Source organism: Podarcis filfolensis (genome assembly GCF_964270895.1).
Source record: "Podarcis filfolensis genome assembly, chromosome: 10".
Lineage (NCBI taxonomy): Eukaryota > Metazoa > Chordata > Lepidosauria > Squamata > Lacertidae > Podarcis > Podarcis filfolensis.
The window spans coordinates 40,688,337-40,710,118 of NC_139612.1; the positions used below are offsets into that span (position 1 = coordinate 40,688,337).

Consider the following 21,782-nt stretch of genomic DNA (forward strand, 5'->3'; position numbering starts at 1 on the left):
GCCACTGATAGTGATGTTATCCATTCTTTAAAAACTGGCGTTAATGCCGCTTTGGATTCATTGTGATTGTTAGCTACTCTGGGATCTCTCTGAAGAGTAAGGACAGGATCCAAGAAAAATAACGAATAAGAATAATTTAATGGTAAATAGCAATTAATAGACATCATAATTCTTGGGAAACTGGTTGGTAGCTAGCAATGTTAATGCTTCCACATTAAAAATTATTAGAAGCCAAGATGGTTAAGAATCAAGAAAGATGAGCAAAGATCACTCCTAACAGGGATTTTTGTCTTAAAATTGAACAAGAGATGAAAATTAAGCTAAGGTGGAGGAACCAGGGCCAATGTGAGTCCTCAACCAGATAAGCGTGGCTTTTGGATGGAAGCTATGATCAGTTCCCATCTGTGGTGGCCAGACACTATTTTAACTTACCCAAAATGCAATGTCCTTTCCCATAATTGTATGAAATGCATTGATTCCACAGATCTTTGGGTCAGGGCATTAGATTTTGGGTGACTTTACATGGCAAGTGGCCACCGTAGATGGGAGCTGAACTTAGCTTTCATTTAAAAGTGCCACCACTCATCCTCTGCTGATGTGTCTAGGAGCCCAGTGGAAGCTGGTGAGTGGTGTTAGTGTAAAAGCAATGGCGGCAACAGAGAAAGCATGCTGCAGCCTTTGCAATACACCATACACAGGGCTGGGACAGGCCCTGGGTGTGTATGTGTTGTGGAGGCGGCGCAACACCATGCCAGGTTCTTTTCTGCCTGAGTCCAGCGCTGGCCCTTGTGGGAATTCATGATGATGCACACCTTTGTGGGAACATTATAAGAGACATCAAAACTAGCACTCAGCATCCCTGGGGGGTTCATTTTGACTCATCAGTCATACAGTATTCTACTACTGTGTTGTTAAATGGCCATCCCTGTATTTTCAGATTATCATTAAGTATCTTACTGTTCTTCAAGAGATGCCGTTGTCTACTTTTCAAAAAAGATCAACAGCATGCTACGAAAGTCTCCAGCACATGATCGCTTGCTCTTGTTATTTCACAGTAAAGGTATTTGTCGCTTCTAGAATTTATTATTTGGTTTATTAATGAAACCATGGCTAACACAAACGTTTGCTAGTGTTATTTGTGAACAGGCCAATGTCAGTGCTTGACAGCTCTCTCTAGATTCCTAGATGCTTCTGCAAGATTTGGATATCTCCTTAAACTTAATAGGAATGCACTAGAGAAGGATTAATTGTGCTAGAATGAACAAGGTATTTTTAATAGAAGCAGAATCCTTCACTGTCCTCGGTCAACAAGTTGTCAACAAGGCCCTTAATCAACATGATGGACTGAGTTTACTGTAAACAATTTTGGGGTTTCTTGCACACACAAAAATTGTGGTTCAATTTTTGGAAGGCATCAGTGAGGGTTTGGTGCCACCATGTGGCCGAAGGCAGGAAAAGCAACGTTTAGAGAAGTAGAATTCCCAACACGCAATTGGCTTTCCTACCTTAGATGAAAGGCTCATTCACCATTACAGCTCCATCTCTGCAGGCATTTAAACATTTTTTCCTACCTATTTCCTCTATCTTATTCATTTCTAGTTTAAGACCTTTTTGTCTCCCTCAGTTTTGTGTAGTCAGAAGTCTCGTTTTTCCCCCACCCCATATTTTTTCCTCTCAGACTCCCGTCTTCCCTATGGCTTCCCTGTTCCAACTGCCATTTTGTCTCCACTTTCTCTTCATCCCAAAAAAATGTATGTATGTATGTATGTATGTATGTATGTATATTTATTTAGATTTATATACCACTTTCACATAATAAAATACAGGATAAAAACATGAAAATAAGTAAAACAAAACAGCAAAACAATAATCCCCCTTCCCACAGACTCATTTAAAAGGCTGTAGAAAATTAATCAACGAAAGGCCTGGTTGAAGAGGAACATTTTTGCCTGCTACCTAAAATATATATAATGAAGGCGCCAGATGAAACTCCCTGGGAAGAACATTCCACAAACAGGGAGCCACTACAGAGAAGGCCCGTTCTTGTGTTGCCACCTTCCAGACCTCATGTGGATGAGGCACGCAAAGAAGTACACACACACACACACACACACACACACACACTAGATGCTGATGATAAAATAGGCTATAACCTACAAAAATTGTGCTGTAATATATTTCATGAGCTTGGATTCAGGGGTGTGTGAGGTTGCTTTTATTCATGCAAGGGGGCTTTTATCGCACTTTGCACCCACCAACAAGCTTCTTTGGACCCAAGCATTAGTTTTTAAGTTGTTAGAGTATTCTGTTTTTACAGGATGCTGTTGTTTAACTTGTGGCTATCATACCTTTACCTTTATCACATGGAAATAAATACATATATATATTCAATAGGTGCTGCGCTCGTGGAAAGAATATGAATTAGCAATAGTTGTTGTTAACTATGGGAAAAGGTTGCTGGATTGTTCACAGGGAACATCTCAGTCGGCTGTAACTGCAGAAACAGGGGATGAAATAATAGAAGAAGAGGTAACTGTCCATACTTTTCATTTCCTTGTTTTGGATATTAGTATCCAATCAATGGCTTCATTGGGAAGGGATTAACTGGGTTATTTTGTTCGAAGAGATTAATTGGTTGGTTGAAACCCACCAATACGAACACAGCCCAGTAGCTATGTATTATGACATGCCATGTATTTGACCGTCACATTTCTGCAGTTGAAGCAAACAGGAAAACCAGAAAGTTTTATCAAAGGCTTACCATTGGTGGAGGTTGTTCAGCTTGATTGGTCACAAACTCTTTAGGTCCAAATTAACAAAACTCAGTGGTTTGAAGACTAGCTATAGCTTAAATTAGAATTTGGCAACCTTCTGGGGATTTTGTGGTTTTTACATGATGGTACCAGGATAGTGCCGCTGTGCAGCTCAACCTGGCTGCTGCCCTCCACTGTCTGGATAAACAGGAGCAACACCATTGTCAGGAGGTCAGTAGTGCAGCAATGCTCCACTAAAACAGCCACTCTTGTATGGATGAACCACAGCCTCGTGTTTGTGAATCGGATGCAAATGAAATGTCATCTCTTTTCAAAAAAAGAGTGAGAAATATTAGCTATTTGTTTATTTTTCAATTAATCCTGTATTTACAGTTGTGATGGTGCTTCAGCTTAGTCGAGTGCAATATAAAGGGAAAATAATAATTTATTAACTGATTGTTATAGACTCCTTCCAGAAGGACGAAGGGCCAAATAGCTATGGCTGAAAAAGTAAATGAGAACTTAGAAGCTCTGGAAACCAACATGCTCAAACTGACGAAACCAGGTAGATTTTTAAATGTGTATAATTTTTTTAATCTTATGCAATCTCTACTAAGCCTTTTATATTGCATGTCTTAAATATTGACTGTGGGGTTTTTTGTTTCCTTTTTTGAATATGAAAGAGAGATAATGTAAAACCAATATTAATCTAATTTCTGTATTAATCCACTGTTGGTTATGCCCTTTAAATATAAATCTGTCACTCAGCAGACATAATTGTTTTTTATAATCCTTTATTCTGTTTTTATCAGAATACATTTTCAGCTGCATTATGGTAACTGATTTCTTCAAAAACATACTAGTCATGACATTTGAAAAGGCTCTCAAAACTCAAAGTTGCTGCAAAATAGCTTAGGTATTTCCTATATGTTTGTATTTCAAGAGAAAAGGTGCTCAGCCTGTAGAAGTGATATATGTATTTTTTTGCATTTTTATTTTCATTTTTGCCACTGGCACTCTTTTAATGAAGAGATGATTCATAAATACAATAGACAGAAACTATATAAAAATACACAGCATGGCATTTGCAGTTTGTGTACTCCCGATAACGCAGTTTCCCTACAATCAAAGTGCTAACTTGAGAAAAGTTGTTAGGAATCCGCTGTCCTATCATAGTTGGGCTCATGGCTCCCAGGGAAGGCTGTGGTGGAAAGTGAGGACACCCTTCCTGGAAGGATGGGGTCACGTCCAAAAGAGCAGAATCAACTTAGATAAAGCAGGGTCACACCTGATAGGCTGTGCACGCTTGCAACACAGTATGCAGAAACACAGAGGGAAAGTCTGCCAGGGCTGCTTGCTGTGGTGACTGCTGATAAGAACTCATCCAGTAAGAGCTGCCTCTCTCTAGCTTGTTGAAGTTTTCTGAGAGCTGGCTTGTCAGGCCCTGCTGTTAATTAAGCCCCTCTGAGGATCTGTTTGTGTTTCTAAAAGGGCTATTGCCAGATTTACATTTGCTGGCTCCTGTTGCATGGGGCAGTGAGGAATGCATGGCGGAGGTGGCCTATGAGTCTCAGGAGTCAGGTTAAGCCTTATCCTCTGGCCTCAAAGATCCTGGAATGGGGGATAATGGTTCCCTGAGGGATGTATCTCCTCTCCCTCTGAATTTTCTTCTGAGTCGGAGGTGGGATTGAGACTAGAGAGCATTACATCTGCTCCATTCTAGGTGACCCGCAAGGTTGTGGTAATTTGGAGAATGGCTTCTGGATCCTTCATAACTCCTGTTTGGAATAGTCTATTTTTAGCTGAGGGCTTTAGTTTTGAAAGGCCATAACAACCAGGAGCTATCTGTGTTTATTCTGGAGTTGGTCATACAGTTAAATGTGCTTAGGATTGCAGCATTAGTGATCTGTACAGGTAGGTGTCATGTCCCAGTTTATTGGGATAGTACAAGCCCAGAACTAGAAAGAGGAAGATCCTGCTGTTGATCTTGGTAGTAACTTAGGATGTTTAAGAGGAAGCACTGGGTGCAGACAGCACTTCACCCTGTTACGGAAAAATTCCGGGTGCGAGTCTGCTCAGCCTCCCGGCTCGTCGGACTAAGTCCGCGGGTCCTAGCGGAAAAATGAGCTCAGCCGGACACAGGAGCAAGATGCGGAGATCCAAGGTTTATTGCGCAACAGGTTCAAGGCAAGATTGAACAGCCAGAAATGGGTGACATGAACTTTTAAAAGTTCCCTCCAAGTCCCAGAATACAGTGCAATAAACGTCATGAATACATTATGGGAAGGTTGGGTTTCACAGCTTACATCATGAATATGTTACAGAAAGGTGGGGTTACACACATTAGCATTTCAGGGAAGGGAGGGGGGCAGTGTGCGGAGTGAGAGATATGCATAGATAAGCACTTCCTGAGCACCGGTGGTGATAGAACAATAGTCCAGATATGCATCGTCTGCCACCTGGCATTGCCCGGAGGAAGGGCTTGGCAGAACGATCTGACAGGATTAGGGTCTTCCTGAGTACGTGACCTGTCGCTTAGGAGATTATGGAGGGAAATAGGGTATCGTAGAGTCCGAAGGGAGCTGAGCTGATTGACACCAGAACGAAGGAAATCGGTGCTAGGGTTGATTTTATATGAATTTTAGAAGTTTCAGCTTATTTCAAGTTCACTCTCATATTGCTAATCAAAGTCGGAAGTGAATGGATACATTGTTGCAGCTTTTGATACATTCAGGGGTCCAGGGGTTTCGATTCCATTGTTCTCCCAGCAGGGGAGCTGTCAACAACCTGTCAAGAGGTTAAATGAGGCGTGCAAAGCTAGCTGAGCTACCTCTGCAAGGCGAATGCACGGTTCTGATTGGCCAAAGCGCGGCCATTATAGTCAATGGGAGATACATTTTGACACGGTCTACTCACGTTAAGAATGGAGCGAGAGGGAAGCGAAGGAAAGATGGTGGGCTTATTCCGCCCGTATAGGGAGAGGGAAAGAGAAGTCCTTTATTTACAGGACTAGGGTGCAGAGGGTGCAGTGTGGTGCTTGTGCGACAGTGTGGGGTTTAGGGAGCTGTCGAGGTCATCGCCTCGAGTCCACTGGAGCTGGTGGAGGGGCCGAAGATGGTACCCCCCCTTTCCGTATCAGTCCCCCATTCGGAGATAGATTTGCATTAAAGTTCTGTAAGAACTTGCAAATCCTTTCTCCGCACCCTATATTTCTGTGATCTCATACTCCCCTTCTCCTAGGTGTCTCATCTGCACATATTCAGGGAAGACAGGGGCACTGTGTGAACGGGAATAGGCTCGGAAGGAAAGAGGGGCGGATTGTTTAGGACAGCGAAAGAGAGAACAGCAAGGAGTCACACAGTGGATAGTACAGCAGAACATTGAGACGCAAAGGACAACAGCAAGGACAGTAACAAGCATAACCTTAAGCAATTGTCGGAGCCATCCGAGCTTTGGTAGCCATCCCCACAGGTCTAGATCGGATAGTCCCTCATGCTGTATGTCGCTTAGTTTTCCTGCTAGTTCATGGATATTATTTAAATGTCCGGTGATATTTAGAGATTGGTCAGTCACATAGGTGCAGCATTCGGTACCTATTAAGGCACACGTCCCTCCCTGACTGGACAACAGGAAATCTGTCGCAATTCGGGTTTGTAAACTTAACTGCCTTACCTCGGACAGTTCCGACACGAGGGAATCTGTAATTTGGGTGGCTTCCTGCATGAATTTAAGTAGGATGTCAGTGAGCCGGAGGATGTCCACATGGTTGGATCCTGCTCCATAAGCGGGGAAGAGGGCTCTGCCTACCGTCTCCCCATTGGCAGCGACATCCGACAGGTCTGACAGCCCCTTCTGTTCTCTCCTGTTCCTCTGCCTCCCGGGGGGTAGATGTGGAACCACTCTGATTCCGGGAACAATGTACCCAACAAAGCAGGATCCCGACATATGGGGGCTTACCCAGGTGTATGCGCGGTGTCCACATACCCAGAATAAGCCGCTAAGGTAAGATTCCATCCTCCCGGAGGCAAGAGCTTGCAGCAGTATAGAGTCCGTAGGCTGGGGTTTCCAATGGGGTTGGTGCCCTACCACAGTGGCCCAAGCACTGGTGAGGTTGGGGTAAGTGTGGGAGCCAGTGGTGTCGGTAACGGTGACTTCGCCGGTGGACAGGATTTCCAAATTGGAACTACATGTGCTAGATCCGATGAAGGTCCCGTCTCCGGTGAAGGCACGACAGAGGGGTCCCTTCGTGGGTCCGGTGAGATAGAGGTATTGATGTGTCAAGTTCAGTGCAGTTAGGTTCCAGGAGGTGACGTCTCCGGAGCGGAACTGCTCCAAGGTTACTGGTATTGGGACCAGGGGTAAGCTTTGTTGGAGGTGGCTGGGTGCATGGGCGCAGATCCAGCAGTCAGAGTAGGGTGCCTCCTTTGCCACCTGACTGAGAAGCTTGATGTAAGAGTTTTGTTCCCAGGATGAGAGGAGGTCTTCTCCGGGGATGGAGGGGTCTGTGCCGAGTCGTCGGGGTGCAGTACCTACTGGGTGAAGAGGATCGGTAGTGTTGAGGAGTCGCCTCTCCTTGGCGATGCCTCCGCACCTCAGTGGTCCGACATTGTCCCATGTGGGGGGGCGTGAAGGGTGCACGGGATGGTGCCATCCTTCCAGGTATTCGGCCCCCTTCCAGTCATGGGTGACTCCAAGGTCCCACAAGCAACAGAACCGCCTCAGACAAAGTCCCTGGAGTTGAGGCTTCCGGGGTCCTGGGGTCATAAGGAGGCACTGGAATCCGAAAATCAGGTTTTCGGAGGGATGGTTCGAGTCCGTGTATGCCGGCGAAGCTCCCCGTACCTTGCTCTCGGTCCAATTAGGGCTCCGCGTGACCTCTCCATTTTGGTAGAGAAGGTACGTCCCGTTATAGCACTGCAATCGGTAAAACGAGTGATCGAGCGTGAGGGCAGCTGACCCGATGCGGTGTAGGTCTTTGTCCCGGATGAAGAGTTCCCAATATTCATTGTTTGTGAGCCGGGGTACAAGCGAATGGCGCAGAAGGGTCCGGGATTCCGGGAGACAGAAGTCAAAGTCCCCCATTCGGTCAGGGTTGGACTTTCCTCCGGTCTCGACCTTGTGGTAGTCGAGGAAATGATAGTCCGTTTGCAGTCCGGTGCAGTGGTCTGATGAGGGAGGCGATGCTCCGGTCGGGGTGACGAGGAAAAGGAGGAAAAGGATCAGGTTCATAGTCACACGGGGTTAAAGGAAGGAGGCAATCCACGGGGTCGTCAGGGTAAGCTGCGAGGCCAATCGTCAAAGCGAGGTATCAGGGTGGCTGTCAAAGTGAGCTGTCAAATCGCCGTCAAAGCGGGCTGTCAAAGTGAGCTGTCAAATCGCAGTCAAAGCGAGCTGTCAAAACCAGCGGAAGTCTATGGAGCTGTCAAAGTGGTTGTCAAAGCGAGCTGTCAAAAGCAGCGGAAGTCTATGGAGCTGTCAAAGCGGCTGTCAAAGTGAGCTGTCAAAAGCAGCGGAAGTCTATGGAGCTGTCAAAGCGGCTGTCAAAGTGAGCTGTCAAAACCAGCGGAGGTCCATGGAGCTGTCAAAGCGGCTGTCAAAGTGAGCTGTCAAAACCAGCGGAGGTCTATGGAGCTGTCAAAGCGGCTGTCAAAGTGAGCTGTCAAAAGCAGCGGAAGTCTATGGAGCTGTCAAAGCGGCTGTCAAAGTGAGCTGTCAAAAGCAGCGGAAGTCTATGGAGCTGTCAAAGCGGCTGTCAAAGTGAGCTGTCAAACCCGTTTAAAGCGGAGTTTGATGGCGTTGGTGTCGGGGATGATCTCGGAAGTCCAGTTGGATGTAGCGGCGTCTGGTCCGGTCTGTTGAGCCCGACCTTGGCCCCGATCTGGTCCGGTCTGTTGAGCCCGATCTTGGCTCCAATCTGGTCCGGTCTGTTGAGCCCGATCTTGGCTCCGATCTGGTCCGGTCTGTTGAGCCCGATCTTGGCTCCGATCTGGTCCGGTCTGTTGATCTTCGTCGTCGATGTATGAAGTTGGCAAAGCGGGCGGAGTTGAAAAGGTGAAGTCGTCACCGCAGTCTTCTTCCGTCTCCGGAGGGGGGGGTGCGGACTTGCACCTCGTGTGATGTAGCCAGGAGTTTTTCTCACCTACTTTCACGGCGGTTGGTGAAGTCAGCAGGATTTGGTAGGGACCTTCCCACGCAGGTTGAAGGGGTTCCTTTTGATAGACCTTGACGAGGATCCAGTCACCTGGATGGAAGGAGTGGGCTTCGACGTCGATGGGCAGGTTCTGTCCTTCGAGAGCCGCGTACTGGTGGAGACGCTGTAGCTGTGTCTGAAGCTGAATGACATAATTAGTGAGCTCTGCCTCCCCTAGTTCGAGTTCAGAGAGGGGAAAGATAGTATTATAGACAGGGGGAGGTCTCCCGAATAAGAGTTCGTATGGAGATAGTTTCAGTGGTCCAGTAGGGGCACTCCTTATATTATGGAGAACTAGTGGGAGTGCATTTACCCATTTCAGTCCAGTGAGCTTACAGAGTTTTCCCAGTTGTATTTTGATTTCCTGGTTCATGCGCTCTACTTGACCAGAGGACTGAGGGTGATAGGGTGTGTGGAGATCCCATTTTATTTGTAGAGCTTTTGCCACTGATTGCACTATTTGAGCAGTGAAATGGGTTCCTCTGTCACTGTCTAGGCGGCGGGGAATGCCAAACCGAGGAATGATGTCTTGTAGGAGGGCTCTGGCTACTGCAGAAGCGGTGGGTTTCCTACAGGGGAATCCCTCTACCCAGGAGGAGAGCTTATCTACTATGATCAAGGCATGTTTGAAGCCCTGGCAGTGTGGTAGGTCGATAAAGTCCAATTGTAGGCTTTCAAAGGGGACGAATGCCCACGGCCTGGCTCCCGGTGGCTTTCGGGGTTGTCGCTTAGGGTTAAAGGAGTTGCAAGTGGTACAGTTCTTTGATGCGGTTGTGGCTGCGACTGCAAGTCCCGGAGCGTACCAGGACCTCTTAACATGCTCTACCAGCCTCCCCTTTCCCCAGTGTGTTCGTTGGTGGAGGACCCTCACCAATTTTGGAACCCAGGATTTTGGAAGGACGGTCCTGCCATCTGGGAGGACCCACACACCATCTTGCTCGAATGCACCCACAGAACGCCAGAGGCTTTTTTCCTCTTCAGGGGTTTCTTTGTAAATTTGTGTGGGATCTATGTTGGCTGGGATTTGTACAGCCTGAAATTCTGACTCGTTGTTCGGGGGGCGGAGTGCTGCTGATTGAGCTGCCTTGTCAGCTCGTCTGTTACCCTTTGATACTGGGTCCCTACCCCGGGTGTGTGCTTTGCAATGCACAACTGCGATCGCGGCCGGTAGGTGGATGGCAGTCAGGAGCCTTTCTACTAAGGCAGCATGTGAAATTTTAGAGCCGGCTGCCGTCAGGAAGCCCCTTTGTAGCCAGATTTGACCGGTAGTATGTACCAATCCAAAGCAGTATTTACTGTCGGTATAGATGGTAGCCCGCTTGCCTTCGCTGATCTCACAGGCACGTATGAGTGCTATTAATTCTGCAGCTTGAGCACTATATTGGGGGTTAATTGGGTTGGATTCTAAGATTTCAAAATCAGTGACCACGGCGTATCCTGTTTTCCTCTCCCCCTCCACAACCTTTGAGCTACCGTCTGTGTAAAGTATTAGGTCCGGGTTCTCCAAAGGTAGATGATCTAAGTCTTCCCTGGGTCTTTCTGCCTGTCGAACTATGGTGGCGCAGTCGTGGTGTGGGGTTCCGTCATCAGGGAGAGGCAGAAGGGTAGCTGGGTTAAGGGAGTTGACTCGTTTGATAGTAACGTTTGATGGTGTTAATAGGAGGGCTTCATACTTGTTTAGTCGGGAGTTTGAAAAGTGATAGCAGCCTCTCAAAGTTAGGAGGGTGGAGACAGAGTGGGGAACATGAATGATGATTTCGTGTCCTAGGACCGTCTCTTGGGCTTTTTCAAGGAGGATTGCTGCGGCGGCTATGGCCCTTAGGCAACTCACTGCCCCTTTCGCGGTGGTGTCTAATTGCAGACTATAGTATGCTACCGGTCTCTCTTGGTCTCGGAAAGGCTGAGTCAGTACCCCTGAGGCTACCCCCATGTGTTCATGGACGAACAAGTTGAAGGGGATTCTGTAGTCGGGTAAACCTAGAGCGGGGGCAGACCTTAGTTCCCGCTTTAGCCGCTCAAAAGATTTATAGGCTCTTTCTTCCCATATTAAGATGTCCGGGTGGTCTTGGCGGGTCATGGCGGACAGGGGTTTTGTTATTTCACTGTAACCTGGGATCCAAGCTCTACAGAAGCCAGCCATGCCCAGAAAACCCCGCAATTGCCGCTTAGTTTTTGGAAGGGGAATTTTTGTCACTGCTTCTATCCTGTCAGTGGCTAAGCTTCGGGTGCCCACTCCTAGGATGTGCCCGAGGTACTTTACTTCTTGCCTGCAGTATTGTAGTTTTTTTGGTGAGACCTTATGTCCCTTTCGGGCTAGTTGAGCAAGAAGGTGTTTGGTGTCGGTTTTACATGCTTCCTCACTAGTAGAACAGAGGAGCAGATCGTCTACATAAAGCAAGAGGGAGGAGCCAGCAGGGAGGTGTACATCCTGCAGATCTTGATGCAGTATGGCTGAGAAGATCGCGGGTGACTCCACATACCCCTGGGGTAACCTAGTCCAGGTTAGCTGACTAGGGCCCCATGTGAAGGCGAAGAGGAATTGGCTGGCAGGGTCTAGGGGTATGCTAAAGAAGGCAGAGCATAGGTCCGCAGCTGTATACCATTCAGTCTCTGCCGGTATGGCGTTCAAGAGGGAATTTGGGTTGCCCACCACTGGGTGGCGGGGTATGACAAATTGGTTCACCAGTCTGAGGTCTTGGACAAAGCGGTATCGGACTGGGGCTCCTTCTACGGACGGTTTCTTAACTGGGAGCACTGGGGTATTGCATGGGGATGCACAAGGAACCAGGATCCCTTTTTCAAGGAAGTCCTCTATCATGGGTGTTAGTCCTTCGATGGCTTCCTTGGGCAAAGGATATTGTTTTGTGCACGGGAAAGGTAGATCAGTTTTGTAGGTGATTTTTACGGGGATTGCTGAGAGTAGGAGGCCCACTGATGTTGACTCGGTGCCCCATAGGGAGGAGGGTAAGTCTTTCAACTCTGGAGGGAGCTCTGGAGATTGCCTGTCTGCTTTCTCTTCTGCTATTATTCCCTGGAATGCGGGGATAGATTCCTCGGGCATGTGTAGGTAGATGCCCTCCTTGGAACATTTAATTGTCGCATTTAATTTACAAAGTAAGTCTCTTCCGAGGAGGTTTACAGGGCTGCTGGTTAAGAGGAAGGTATGTTCAGCGAGCAGGGGTCCGAGGGTAACTTTAGATGGGCGTGAAAGTGGACAAGTACGGGGTATCCCATCCAGTCCCATAACTTTTCTGGTCTCTGAGCCTGGTGCCAAATGGCTATTCGTTAGGGTGGAATATGTGGCTCCGGTATCTAAGAGGCATTGATAAGGATGGCCGTCAATCTCTATGGTGCAAAACGGGTCTTCTGGAGATAAGGTTAGGATCGGACAGATAGTTTGAGTTTGGTTGGGATCCCCTTTTAATTGTCAGTAGGTTTCTATATCGTCCGGAGGAGGTTGGTTAGGTGGGTGCAAGGGTGGTGCGGTGGCGTTTGTCCAAGGGTGAGTAGGTGGGATTATTGCGGGCATCTGAGTCCTCGGTCCTGGTAGGGGTCTTTGGGTTTGAGCAGGTACATTTGGAGGCGTCGGTTGGTTGAAGGGGGCCGAGGGGTTTGTATGAGGGGTATAGGTGGTGGGTGTGGGGTTTCCATACCCGTGGGCCATATTAGGTTGCGGTACGCCATAGGCCATATTATTGAGGTAGGGGCAAAACCTTTTTATGTGCCCGTCTTCTTGACAGTAAAAGCATCCTCCAGTAGTGGGTCCCCACGGTCTATGAGGGTTCGGAGGTCCTCCTCCCCGGACCCCCCTTCCTCGACTGAAACCTCTGCCTCTGGTGGAGTGTGGTTCCATACTAAGGGCCAGAATCTGCTCAGCTTCAGGTTTGGGGTCTTTTCTTTTCCTCTCATCTCGAGAGTTAAAAACAGATTTTGCAATAGAGAGGATTTCACTGACGCTTTTTCCGTCATACCCTATTTGTAGATTCAGAGCCTTTCTAATGTCAGGGCACGCTTGGTCTTTAAAGAAGCCCTTCACTATAACTTCGTGCTGGGGGTTATCTGGATCAATCCCCCCCCAGGTCTTGATGGCTGATACCAGCCTGGTATAATAGTCGGACGGATGTTCGTTTGTCCCTTGTAACACGGTCTGGACCTTCGTCCAGTTAACAGTACGTTGTCCAGCAGCCTTAATGCCGTCTAGGATCGCTTTCTTGAATAACTTTAAACACCAAATCCCATTTGTAGTATTATAATCCCAGGCCGGTTCGACGCGCAGGCATTGAGCCGTGAGTGCTTCTACCCCTTGTGGGCGTCCCGTTTGATAATCCGGGAGTTCAATTGCTTCTGCAGCCTTGGCTAAAATATCTGCCTTCTCGGCTTCGTTAAAAAGGGCGTTCAGGAGAACATGGACGTCCGGCCAAGTTGGGTTATGGGTTGAAAAAATGGCGCTGACCTGGCGGTGGCATTTGTCCGGGTCATCTCTTAAAGATGGCATTTGATTTGACCAGGTTACCAGGTCTGCCGTGTAGAATGGTTGGTGGGTGTATACCATCCGAGGGGGTCCGTCCGGCAGCAAGGGTGGGATCGGTAGGGCCCTTAAGGGCATCTGGGTGACTACCGGATCCGTGTCCCTAGACGTCCCCGGGGTCTCTTTGGATTTCTCTGCATGACTAGAGTCTCCTGCGGTAACATTCCTTTTATCTCTAGCTCGCAATCTCTGTTTTATGCCCCCTTGTGCTCCTGGTTCTCCTGTCCCTTCATCGCTGTCTGAATTCTCATCTAGGGCGGGTCGAGTAGTTCCCCTATAATAGAAGGGGATGAGTGTCTGTTCCATATGGTCATCTGCAGGATATCCTTCGTACGGGGGGGGGGGTAGAGATTGCCTTGCAGGACTTAAGATTGGCAATTGATAGTTCGTAGCCTCCTTCGGAACTTGGAACATTCCTCTGACCGTCTCGAAGGCGGCTAGGTATTCTAACTGACGGGGCTTCTCCTCCATCAGATACTTTTTGAGGTATCGTAGGCGGTCTTCATTAAAAGAGCCTCCCTTTGGCCATCGTAGCTCAGGTCTCGCGGAGGCTGTGCCTGTAGGCCAGGTTTCTTTGCAAAGGTCTTCTAACTTCTGTCTCGATAGTACTTTATGCCCGGGAATAGCCTTCCAATAAGAGATGACAACCTCGAGAGGGGAGTCGGGGTCTCTCTGGGATTCGGATGGCTTTCTGGAAGCCTTCCTCCCGGAGTGAGCCCGCTCGTATTTGGAAGCTTGGGTACCCATTTTAAATTCACGCGTGTCTGGGGTAAAGAGAAGAGAGGTTTATTGAAAGGGGGGGCTGGGGTTTATCAGGGAATGCTATCCTCAGTTGCTTGGCAACTTCCTAACAGGGTTTCCTTTTAGAGAGCTCTTCTACCTATTCCTAAAATTCTTTCCTTTCTCACTTATTTCTTCTTCCTTACTTATCTATTTCCTGGGGTTTTCCTTTCCACTCTGCCAAATCCCGCCCAATTCCTCTTGAGCTATCCCTCCTGGCAACCTCCTACCTATCGTTACAATCTCAGGAAAAGGGGCCCTACTGGACGCCCGCGCCGTGCGGTGCCAGATCGGGTAGTCCCTTGATAGAGTTTTTTTTGTTGTTGTTGTTGACGGAAAATCCCCCTTGCTTTCGGAAGCGGGCTCACGCACGATACACGTGTTACGTGGCCCGACCGGTGCGGCTGGGATTATTGATAGAAAGCAAGACCCCTTCCTGCCCCCTCCGTAAGGGCGCTCGGGAAGTTCGGAAGAAGAACTCCAGCCCCTTGCTTTCAACTGAGATGTCCGTTGCGGGGAGTCGGCTGTCTTTCCAAGCCGGGTCTCTCCGTCTTACTTTCGGACTCTCAATTGGTGCGGCTGACTGGAGGGTTTGAGAGGAAAAGAGATAGAGCTCAGAACCCCCCTTTCGGGTCGAGCGGCAGTCCACGGTCTCTCTCAGCAACTGGACCAAGAGACAGGCGAGAAAGAGCGATAGAGAGGAGGGCAGAGAATTCAGTTGCCAGGAGAATCCACCCCCTTCCCACCAGTGCACTGGGTTTTCCTTTTCCTTATACTCACGTGTCTTCTATGATGATCCCGGGATCGAAGAAGCCGGCTGGATGTCCTTTGCTCCCCGGCTGAACCCTGGGACGTTTGATTACCGCCCGGAGGATGGCCGGGGGTCCAAAAGGTCTTCCCGGGCAAAGCGGCCCGGAGCCGGCTGAAGATTTCGGGGCCCCCGGTCAGCAGCACGGGAGAACCGCCCGCCCCACGTTGGGCGCCAAATGTTACGGAAAAATTCCGGGTGCGAGTCTGCTCAGCCTCCCGGCTCGTCGGACTAAGTCCGCGGGTCCTAGCGGAAAAATGAGCTCAGCCGGACACAGGAGCAAGATGCGGAGATCCAAGGTTTATTGCGCAACAGGTTCAAGGCAAGATTGAACAGCCAGAAATGGGTGACATGAACTTTTAAAAGTTCCCTCCAAGTCCCAGAATACAGTGCAATAAACGTCATGAATACATTATGGGAAGGTTGGGTTTCACAGCTTACATCATGAATATGTTACAGAAAGGTGGGGTTACACACATTAGCATTTCAGGGAAGGGAGGGGGGCAGTGTGCGGAGTGAGAGATATGCATAGATAAGCACTTCCTGAGCACCGGTGGTGATAGAACAATAGTCCAGATATGCATCGTCTGCCACCTGGCATTGCCCGGAGGAAGGGCTTGGCAGAACGATCTGACAGGATTAGGGTCTTCCTGAGTACGTGACCTGTCGCTTAGGAGATTATGGAGGGAAATAGGGTATCGTAGAGTCCGAAGGGAGCTGAGCTGATTGACACCAGAACGAAGGAAATCGGTGCTAGGGTTGATTTTATATGAATTTTAGAAGTTTCAGCTTATTTCAAGTTCACTCTCATATTGCTAATCAAAGTCGGAAGTGAATGGATACATTGTTGCAGCTTTTGATACATTCAGGGGTCCAGGGGTTTCGATTCCATTGTTCTCCCAGCAGGGGAGCTGTCAACAACCTGTCAAGAGGTTAAATGAGGCGTGCAAAGCTAGCTGAGCTACCTCTGCAAGGCGAATGCACGGTTCTGATTGGCCAAAGCGCGGCCATTATAGTCAATGGGAGATACATTTTGACACAGTCTACTCACGTTAAGAATGGAGCGAGAGGGAAGCGAAGGAAAGATGGTGGGCTTATTCCGCCCGTATAGGGAGAGGGAAAGAGAAGTCCTTTATTTACAGGACTAGGGTGCAGAGGGTGCAGTGTGGTGCTTGTGCGACAGTGTGGGGTTTAGGGAGCTGTCGAGGTCATCGCCTCGAGTCCACTGGAGCTGGTGGAGGGGCCGAAGATGGTACCCCCCCCCTTTCCGTATCAACCCCTTGAGATCACTATGCTGGAAAATTCCCAGAGAGCAGTACAGTGGTACCTCGGGTTACATACGCTTCAGGTTACGTACGCTTCAGGTTACAGACTCCGCTAACCCAGAAATATTACCTCGGGTTAAGAACTTTGCTTCAGGATGTGAACAGAAATCGTGCTCTGGCGGCGTGGCAGCAGCAGGAGGCCCCATTAGCTAAAGTGGTGCTTCAGGTTAAGAACAGTTTCAGTTTAAGAACGGACCTCCGGAACGAATTAAGTACTTAACCTGAGGTACCACTGTAGTTTGGAACTCTCAGTGCAATGTTACTCTATACCCTTTAAGAAGCTCCTGCAGCCAATCAGAAGCTGCGGAAGCCCCATCGGACATTCGGGTTCCAAAAGAACATTCATAAACCGGAACAATCACTTCTGGGTTTGCGGTGTTTGGGAGCCAAAACGTCCATAATCCAGGGCATTCGGGATCCAAGGTAGTAGTTGCAGCTCTATCAAGCAACAGCCAAGGAAATGTTGTTTCCCTTTGCCTGGAGCAGAAAGTTATTTGGCACTTACTTAATGGCTGAAGCACTCTGGGAGGAGACTCACAGCTGCCAGACAATCCCCAGTGTTCTTCCCCATACTTTCTGCCATGGGGAATGTCATACAGCTGCTGGCATTTCCATCTTTGTAGTTCTCATCATGCTTCCCAGAGGCTGATTGCATCCTTGCCCATGGTGAGTGAAAATGTGAAAACTTGTGGATGTGGCACACTCCCTAGATCCCTAGTACCCATTGTGGTGCCCTTGAAAAGGTGTTGGATCTCCCATCAGCATTGACCTTGATAGCTTGGGCTGATGTAGTTCAGAAGCATCTAGGTCACCCAGGTTGTGTACTACTGCTACAGGGCAATGGAAGAGATGTCTGAGTATTACACAGGCCTTTGGCTAATTAAACAGTCTATGATCTTTTAAACTGTGTGTGTGTGGGGATATTGTTTTTGTTTGTTACTATGTTATGTATTTCTGTGTTTTTATATTGTAAAACACCCTGTGATCCTCAGATGAAGGGTGGTAATAGAAATTTAATAAATAATAACAATGTGCATAATTTAGCTCCAAATCTAGTCTGTTAAGTTTGTTGAATTTCAGTGGGGTTTCTACCATTGAAAACAGTGGCTCTGAAAGTGCTTAACGTTGGCTAGACTGTGCTCAGTGTATATACCGGTAACCTTTATGTAATTTTTATGCCATTGTTGGATTGTTTCCATTTAGGACTGGATCTGTCAGGAGAGGAAGATGTTTTGCTCTTGTATCCTGTTGTTTCAAATTGGCAAACGAAGAATGCTCATAAGGAAGGTAACCGTTTTAAAAGCATACTGTTTTGTTGTTCATTTAGTATTTTAACTGGTATCTTGAAAAATATCAACAAAGTCATCCATTTTGTGCAAGGAGAACTTCTCCCTCTGCACTCCCTTCCCTGCCTGCTCTGGGGGAAACCCCAGAACAGAGAAAGGGCTGTCCTCAGATACTTATTTTAGGGTGGCTGATTCATGTCAATCCATTTTGCTGACTTACCTTCAAAATAATTTTCTTCTGTTTTGTTAGTTCTGATCCAATGAACTAACCTGGGGGGGGGGGCAGGAATTACACAGGGCCCCAGCCCCTTGGAGACTGCTCCTGAGCTTCCACTTTAGTGAGGCATGGCTAGCACTTCTGAGCTCAGCAGCTTCCAGCCCAACAATATGGCACCCTTGCTCCAATAGTCATGTTCTTGGCACACAATCTGTAATTTGAAGCAAATCCCGCTCCCCGCTCCTGGTCCAGGAGCTTAGAGAGGCAGTCATGGTTTACCTCAATCAGCACTGCACTCCAGTGCTGTGTACTATCCAGGTTAGAGGGCTAAACACAAGAGCCATCAAATTCCTTGGCCTAGTCTCACCCCAAGGAACCATTACCACTCTGAAGAAGCAAGGACTGTAGTACTTCATATGGTAGCAAAGCTATGGAATATCGCAATCTGAGAGCTTTATTTAGCCATTCCACAGAGGACCCTCACATTCACCCATCAGTGAAGCCAGTGGTTGATCTTGCCATGTGGGGCTGTGAGTCTTGACAGCATAGTGACAATATAAGAGACAAGATTATCAACCTAAGAAAGGCATTAAGTCTTGGAAAAGATCAATTAAGTTTGTCCTCAACTAAACTCATTGCTCTTGCTATCATTCTGTCCAACTCCTCTTATCATTTTGAGAGGGAGTGTCATAAACTAGGAGTTAGAAGGGTTAATTCTATTTTTGTACAACTTTGTACAACTTTGTGGAATCCTCTAATAAAGAGGTGAAGCAATGCTAAATGGAAGATATTAACTATGATTATTTTATAAATACGCAGTGATGAAATTCAAGAAGAGTCCTCGCTTCCTTGAATATTTTGTTAAGCTTGTGTACAAAGCCATAACTGAAGAGAGATTTTCACGAATACTAGAATGGACTGATGATGTACTAGACTACCTTAAAAAGTAGGTGCACAAACTTAAGAGCAAATAACTGAAATTATTTCATCTCTGAGCATTTCACTGAAAATATCTGGCAGGTCATGTGGGCTTTGTTATTGGTATCTGTACGTCTTGAGAAATAATGGAGTGTGCCTCCAGGGGTGGAGCCAAACTGCTGCATTAGCAGCACTGAAGTGATCTCCGCAGAGTGTAAGCCTGGGCAGTGTGGATGGAGGTCCTGGGTTGCCCAGATGACAAGACCCCCCTCTTGACCCTGAGGATTTGATCCAAAGGAAAGCAGAGCAAAAAGTTTGGCACTAGCTTGGCTGCAGGAATTGCCAGAAGAAGGTCTACAAGGCGCCATCCAACTGTCTTAGGGACTCCCCTCCAGATTTGGGTCGGGTTTACTCCTTAGCCCTTTCTTCTTCCAAAGATATCCTGCAAGGCAGCAGAAATTTAGGGTCAGTTTTTTCCTTTTCCTAGACGGGCTACCTTCCCAGGTTGAAGAGCTCCACCGAAACACTCTTGCATATAATTGTGAAATTACTCACTGCTTTTCCTTCAATATAAGAGTTTTGTTTGGGATCAACATACCTTCAGAGCTCCCAAACCCTCCACCATTCACTCAAGGATTCTGGCAAGTCCTTCAGAACTCCAGGAAAAAGCTCAGGGCTCTTTTCATCATAGGGCACCCACACTCACCAATTGTTATAGCTTGTCTGTTCCTTTCTAGTTACAGAAGCTCATCAGAATTCTGTCCTCTGTTTATGGAGTTAACGCCATTCCACTTACCTTGTCCTCTCTTCAAGGTTGGCTCACAAGTCTGGTACGCTACAGTGTCCTCTGGCCTTTTACCTTGAAAGTCAGTCATGTGTTGAGCCTCCCTCTCTCTTCTCCAGCAGAACCCCTCCATTGAGGACAGAGCATGTGCATACTGCTGGTTGTGTCTCCTCACAGTAACTTTAATTTCCTTGTTTACAGACGGAACAGATTCTTTCTAGGTATCAAGCGAGTTACTAAAAAAGGAAAAAAAGGTCGTGGAACAGTAAGTTGTATAATATTAACTCACTTAGACTTAGCTGATGTGATTAAAATGCATTAATAATAGCCTTTGTCTAGAGGAAAACATAGATGTTTATATATGTAAATATAGTGTTCATATATTTTGGACATGCCCTAAAACACAGATATATGATTCTGAAATATTGCTATGTTCTTTAAAATTTCAATATTGCTGACCAGGAGCTGATATTAAATTAGTGTAAACTATGGCACTGTAGTAGAAACTCCAAGGATTCTCCTTAATAGCTGAGTGGGCGCTGTGGGTTAAACCACAGAGCCTAGGACTTGCCGATCAGAAGGTCGGCGGTTCGAATCCCCGTGATGGGGTGAGCTCCCATCGCTCGGTCCCTGCTCCTGCCAACCTAGCAGTTTGAAAGCACCTCAGAGTGCAAGTAGATAAATAGGTAATGCTCCGGCGGGAAGGTAAACGGCGTTTCCGTGCGCTGCTCTGGTTCGCCAGAAGCAGCTAAGTCATCCTGGCCACATGCATGTACGCCGGCTCCCTCGGCCAATAAAGCGAGATGAGTGCCGCAACCCCAGAGTTGGTCACGACTGGACCTAATGGTCAGAGGTCCCTTTACCTTTACCTATAAGAGAATAGGGATAATGGCTTTCATGTCATAATTGACTTAATTTATAGGTCGTTACTTGGGAAAGTAAGTTAATAAATTGTGTGGAAAATTAATGTTTCTTTTTTACATAATAGAACATAACTGGCAATATAACGTTCATCCATCCATTTTTTTGTTTCTTAATAAAATATGTAAACCAAAGCTCTAACTTGCCTAATTGATGACATATTAGTGAGAACAATCTATATATCTCTTAAACCTGTACAGTGGTACCTCGGGTTAAGAACTTAATTCGTTCCGGAGGTCCATTCTTAACCTGAAACTGTCCATAACCTGAAGCACCACTTTAGCTAATGGGGCCTCCTGCTGCCGCTGCGCCACCACCAAGCGATTTTTGTTCTCTTCCTGAAGCAAAGTTCTTAACCTGAGGTACTATTTCTGGGTTAGCAGAGTCTGTAACCCGTGGTACCACTGTCCTTTTAAAATGAGCCTTCCAAATAATCAAATTGTATTGAATTTGTCTTAAATAATAATCACGTTATAACAAGATAGTAATAGTTCAATGAATATGCTGCAAGGCTTTTCATACATTCAGAATCTTAATATGTTGTCAGCCCTATTTAAACTTGCACGGAACATCAGATTATTTCCAGGTATGGCAACAACATAATACAGTGGTACCTCAGGTTACATACACTTCAGGTTACAGACTCTGCTAACCCAGAAATAGTACCTCGGGTTAAGAACTTTGCTTCAGGATGAGAACAGAAATCGTGCTCTGGCGGCGCGGCAGCAGCAGGAGGCCCCATTAGCTAAAGTGGTACTTCAGGTTAAGAACAGTTTCAGGTTAAGTATGGACCTCCGGCACGAATTAATTACTTAACCTGAGGTACCACTGTAGTACTGAAATAAACTGAAACTAACCACAAATACAGCTGTGGAGGTATGCAGGGACTGCCCTCTCCCTTCCCCCCAATTGTACTGGGTATTGAGCTTACTGTAATGTCAAAAGAACCTGTCTTCTCCCACTGGAGAACAAATTTTGGTTGGCTCCAAAGACAAGACGAGGTTTGTTTGCTTTCGTGAAAGGGTGCTGCTGTGTATCCAATTCCATTTTGGAAATACAGGGCACCACTCACCTTTCAAGAACTATTACGGTATGTTGTTGTTTATTGTTGTTATTATTATTATTAATAATAATAATATTCTGTCTTTTTCCCCAGATTGAGATGTAAGACAGTTTACTCTGCTATGTTTTGTTGTTTAATTCTAGCATATGTTAGATACAAATTCTAGCAGACATTAGATAGAGATGTTATAGGTTCATGGTATAATGCAC

The 21,782-nt window shown here is 47.0% G+C and overlaps 1 protein-coding gene across 2 annotated transcripts in view; it reads left to right on the plus strand.

The window, feature by feature from the left end:
• CFAP54 (cilia and flagella associated protein 54) overlaps positions 1-21,782 on the plus strand; it is a 115,319-nt gene that overhangs the window by 43,984 nt on the left and 49,553 nt on the right. For both annotated transcript variants that reach the window (XM_083573386.1, XM_083573387.1), the window contains exons 27-32: positions 938-1,060; positions 2,395-2,529; positions 3,219-3,318; positions 17,588-17,671; positions 18,707-18,833; positions 19,791-19,854. In XM_083573386.1, the coding sequence (XP_083429512.1) occupies positions 938-1,060; positions 2,395-2,529; positions 3,219-3,318; positions 17,588-17,671; positions 18,707-18,833; positions 19,791-19,854 (633 nt within the window). The remainder of the gene's footprint in view (positions 1-937; positions 1,061-2,394; positions 2,530-3,218; positions 3,319-17,587; positions 17,672-18,706; positions 18,834-19,790; positions 19,855-21,782) is intronic.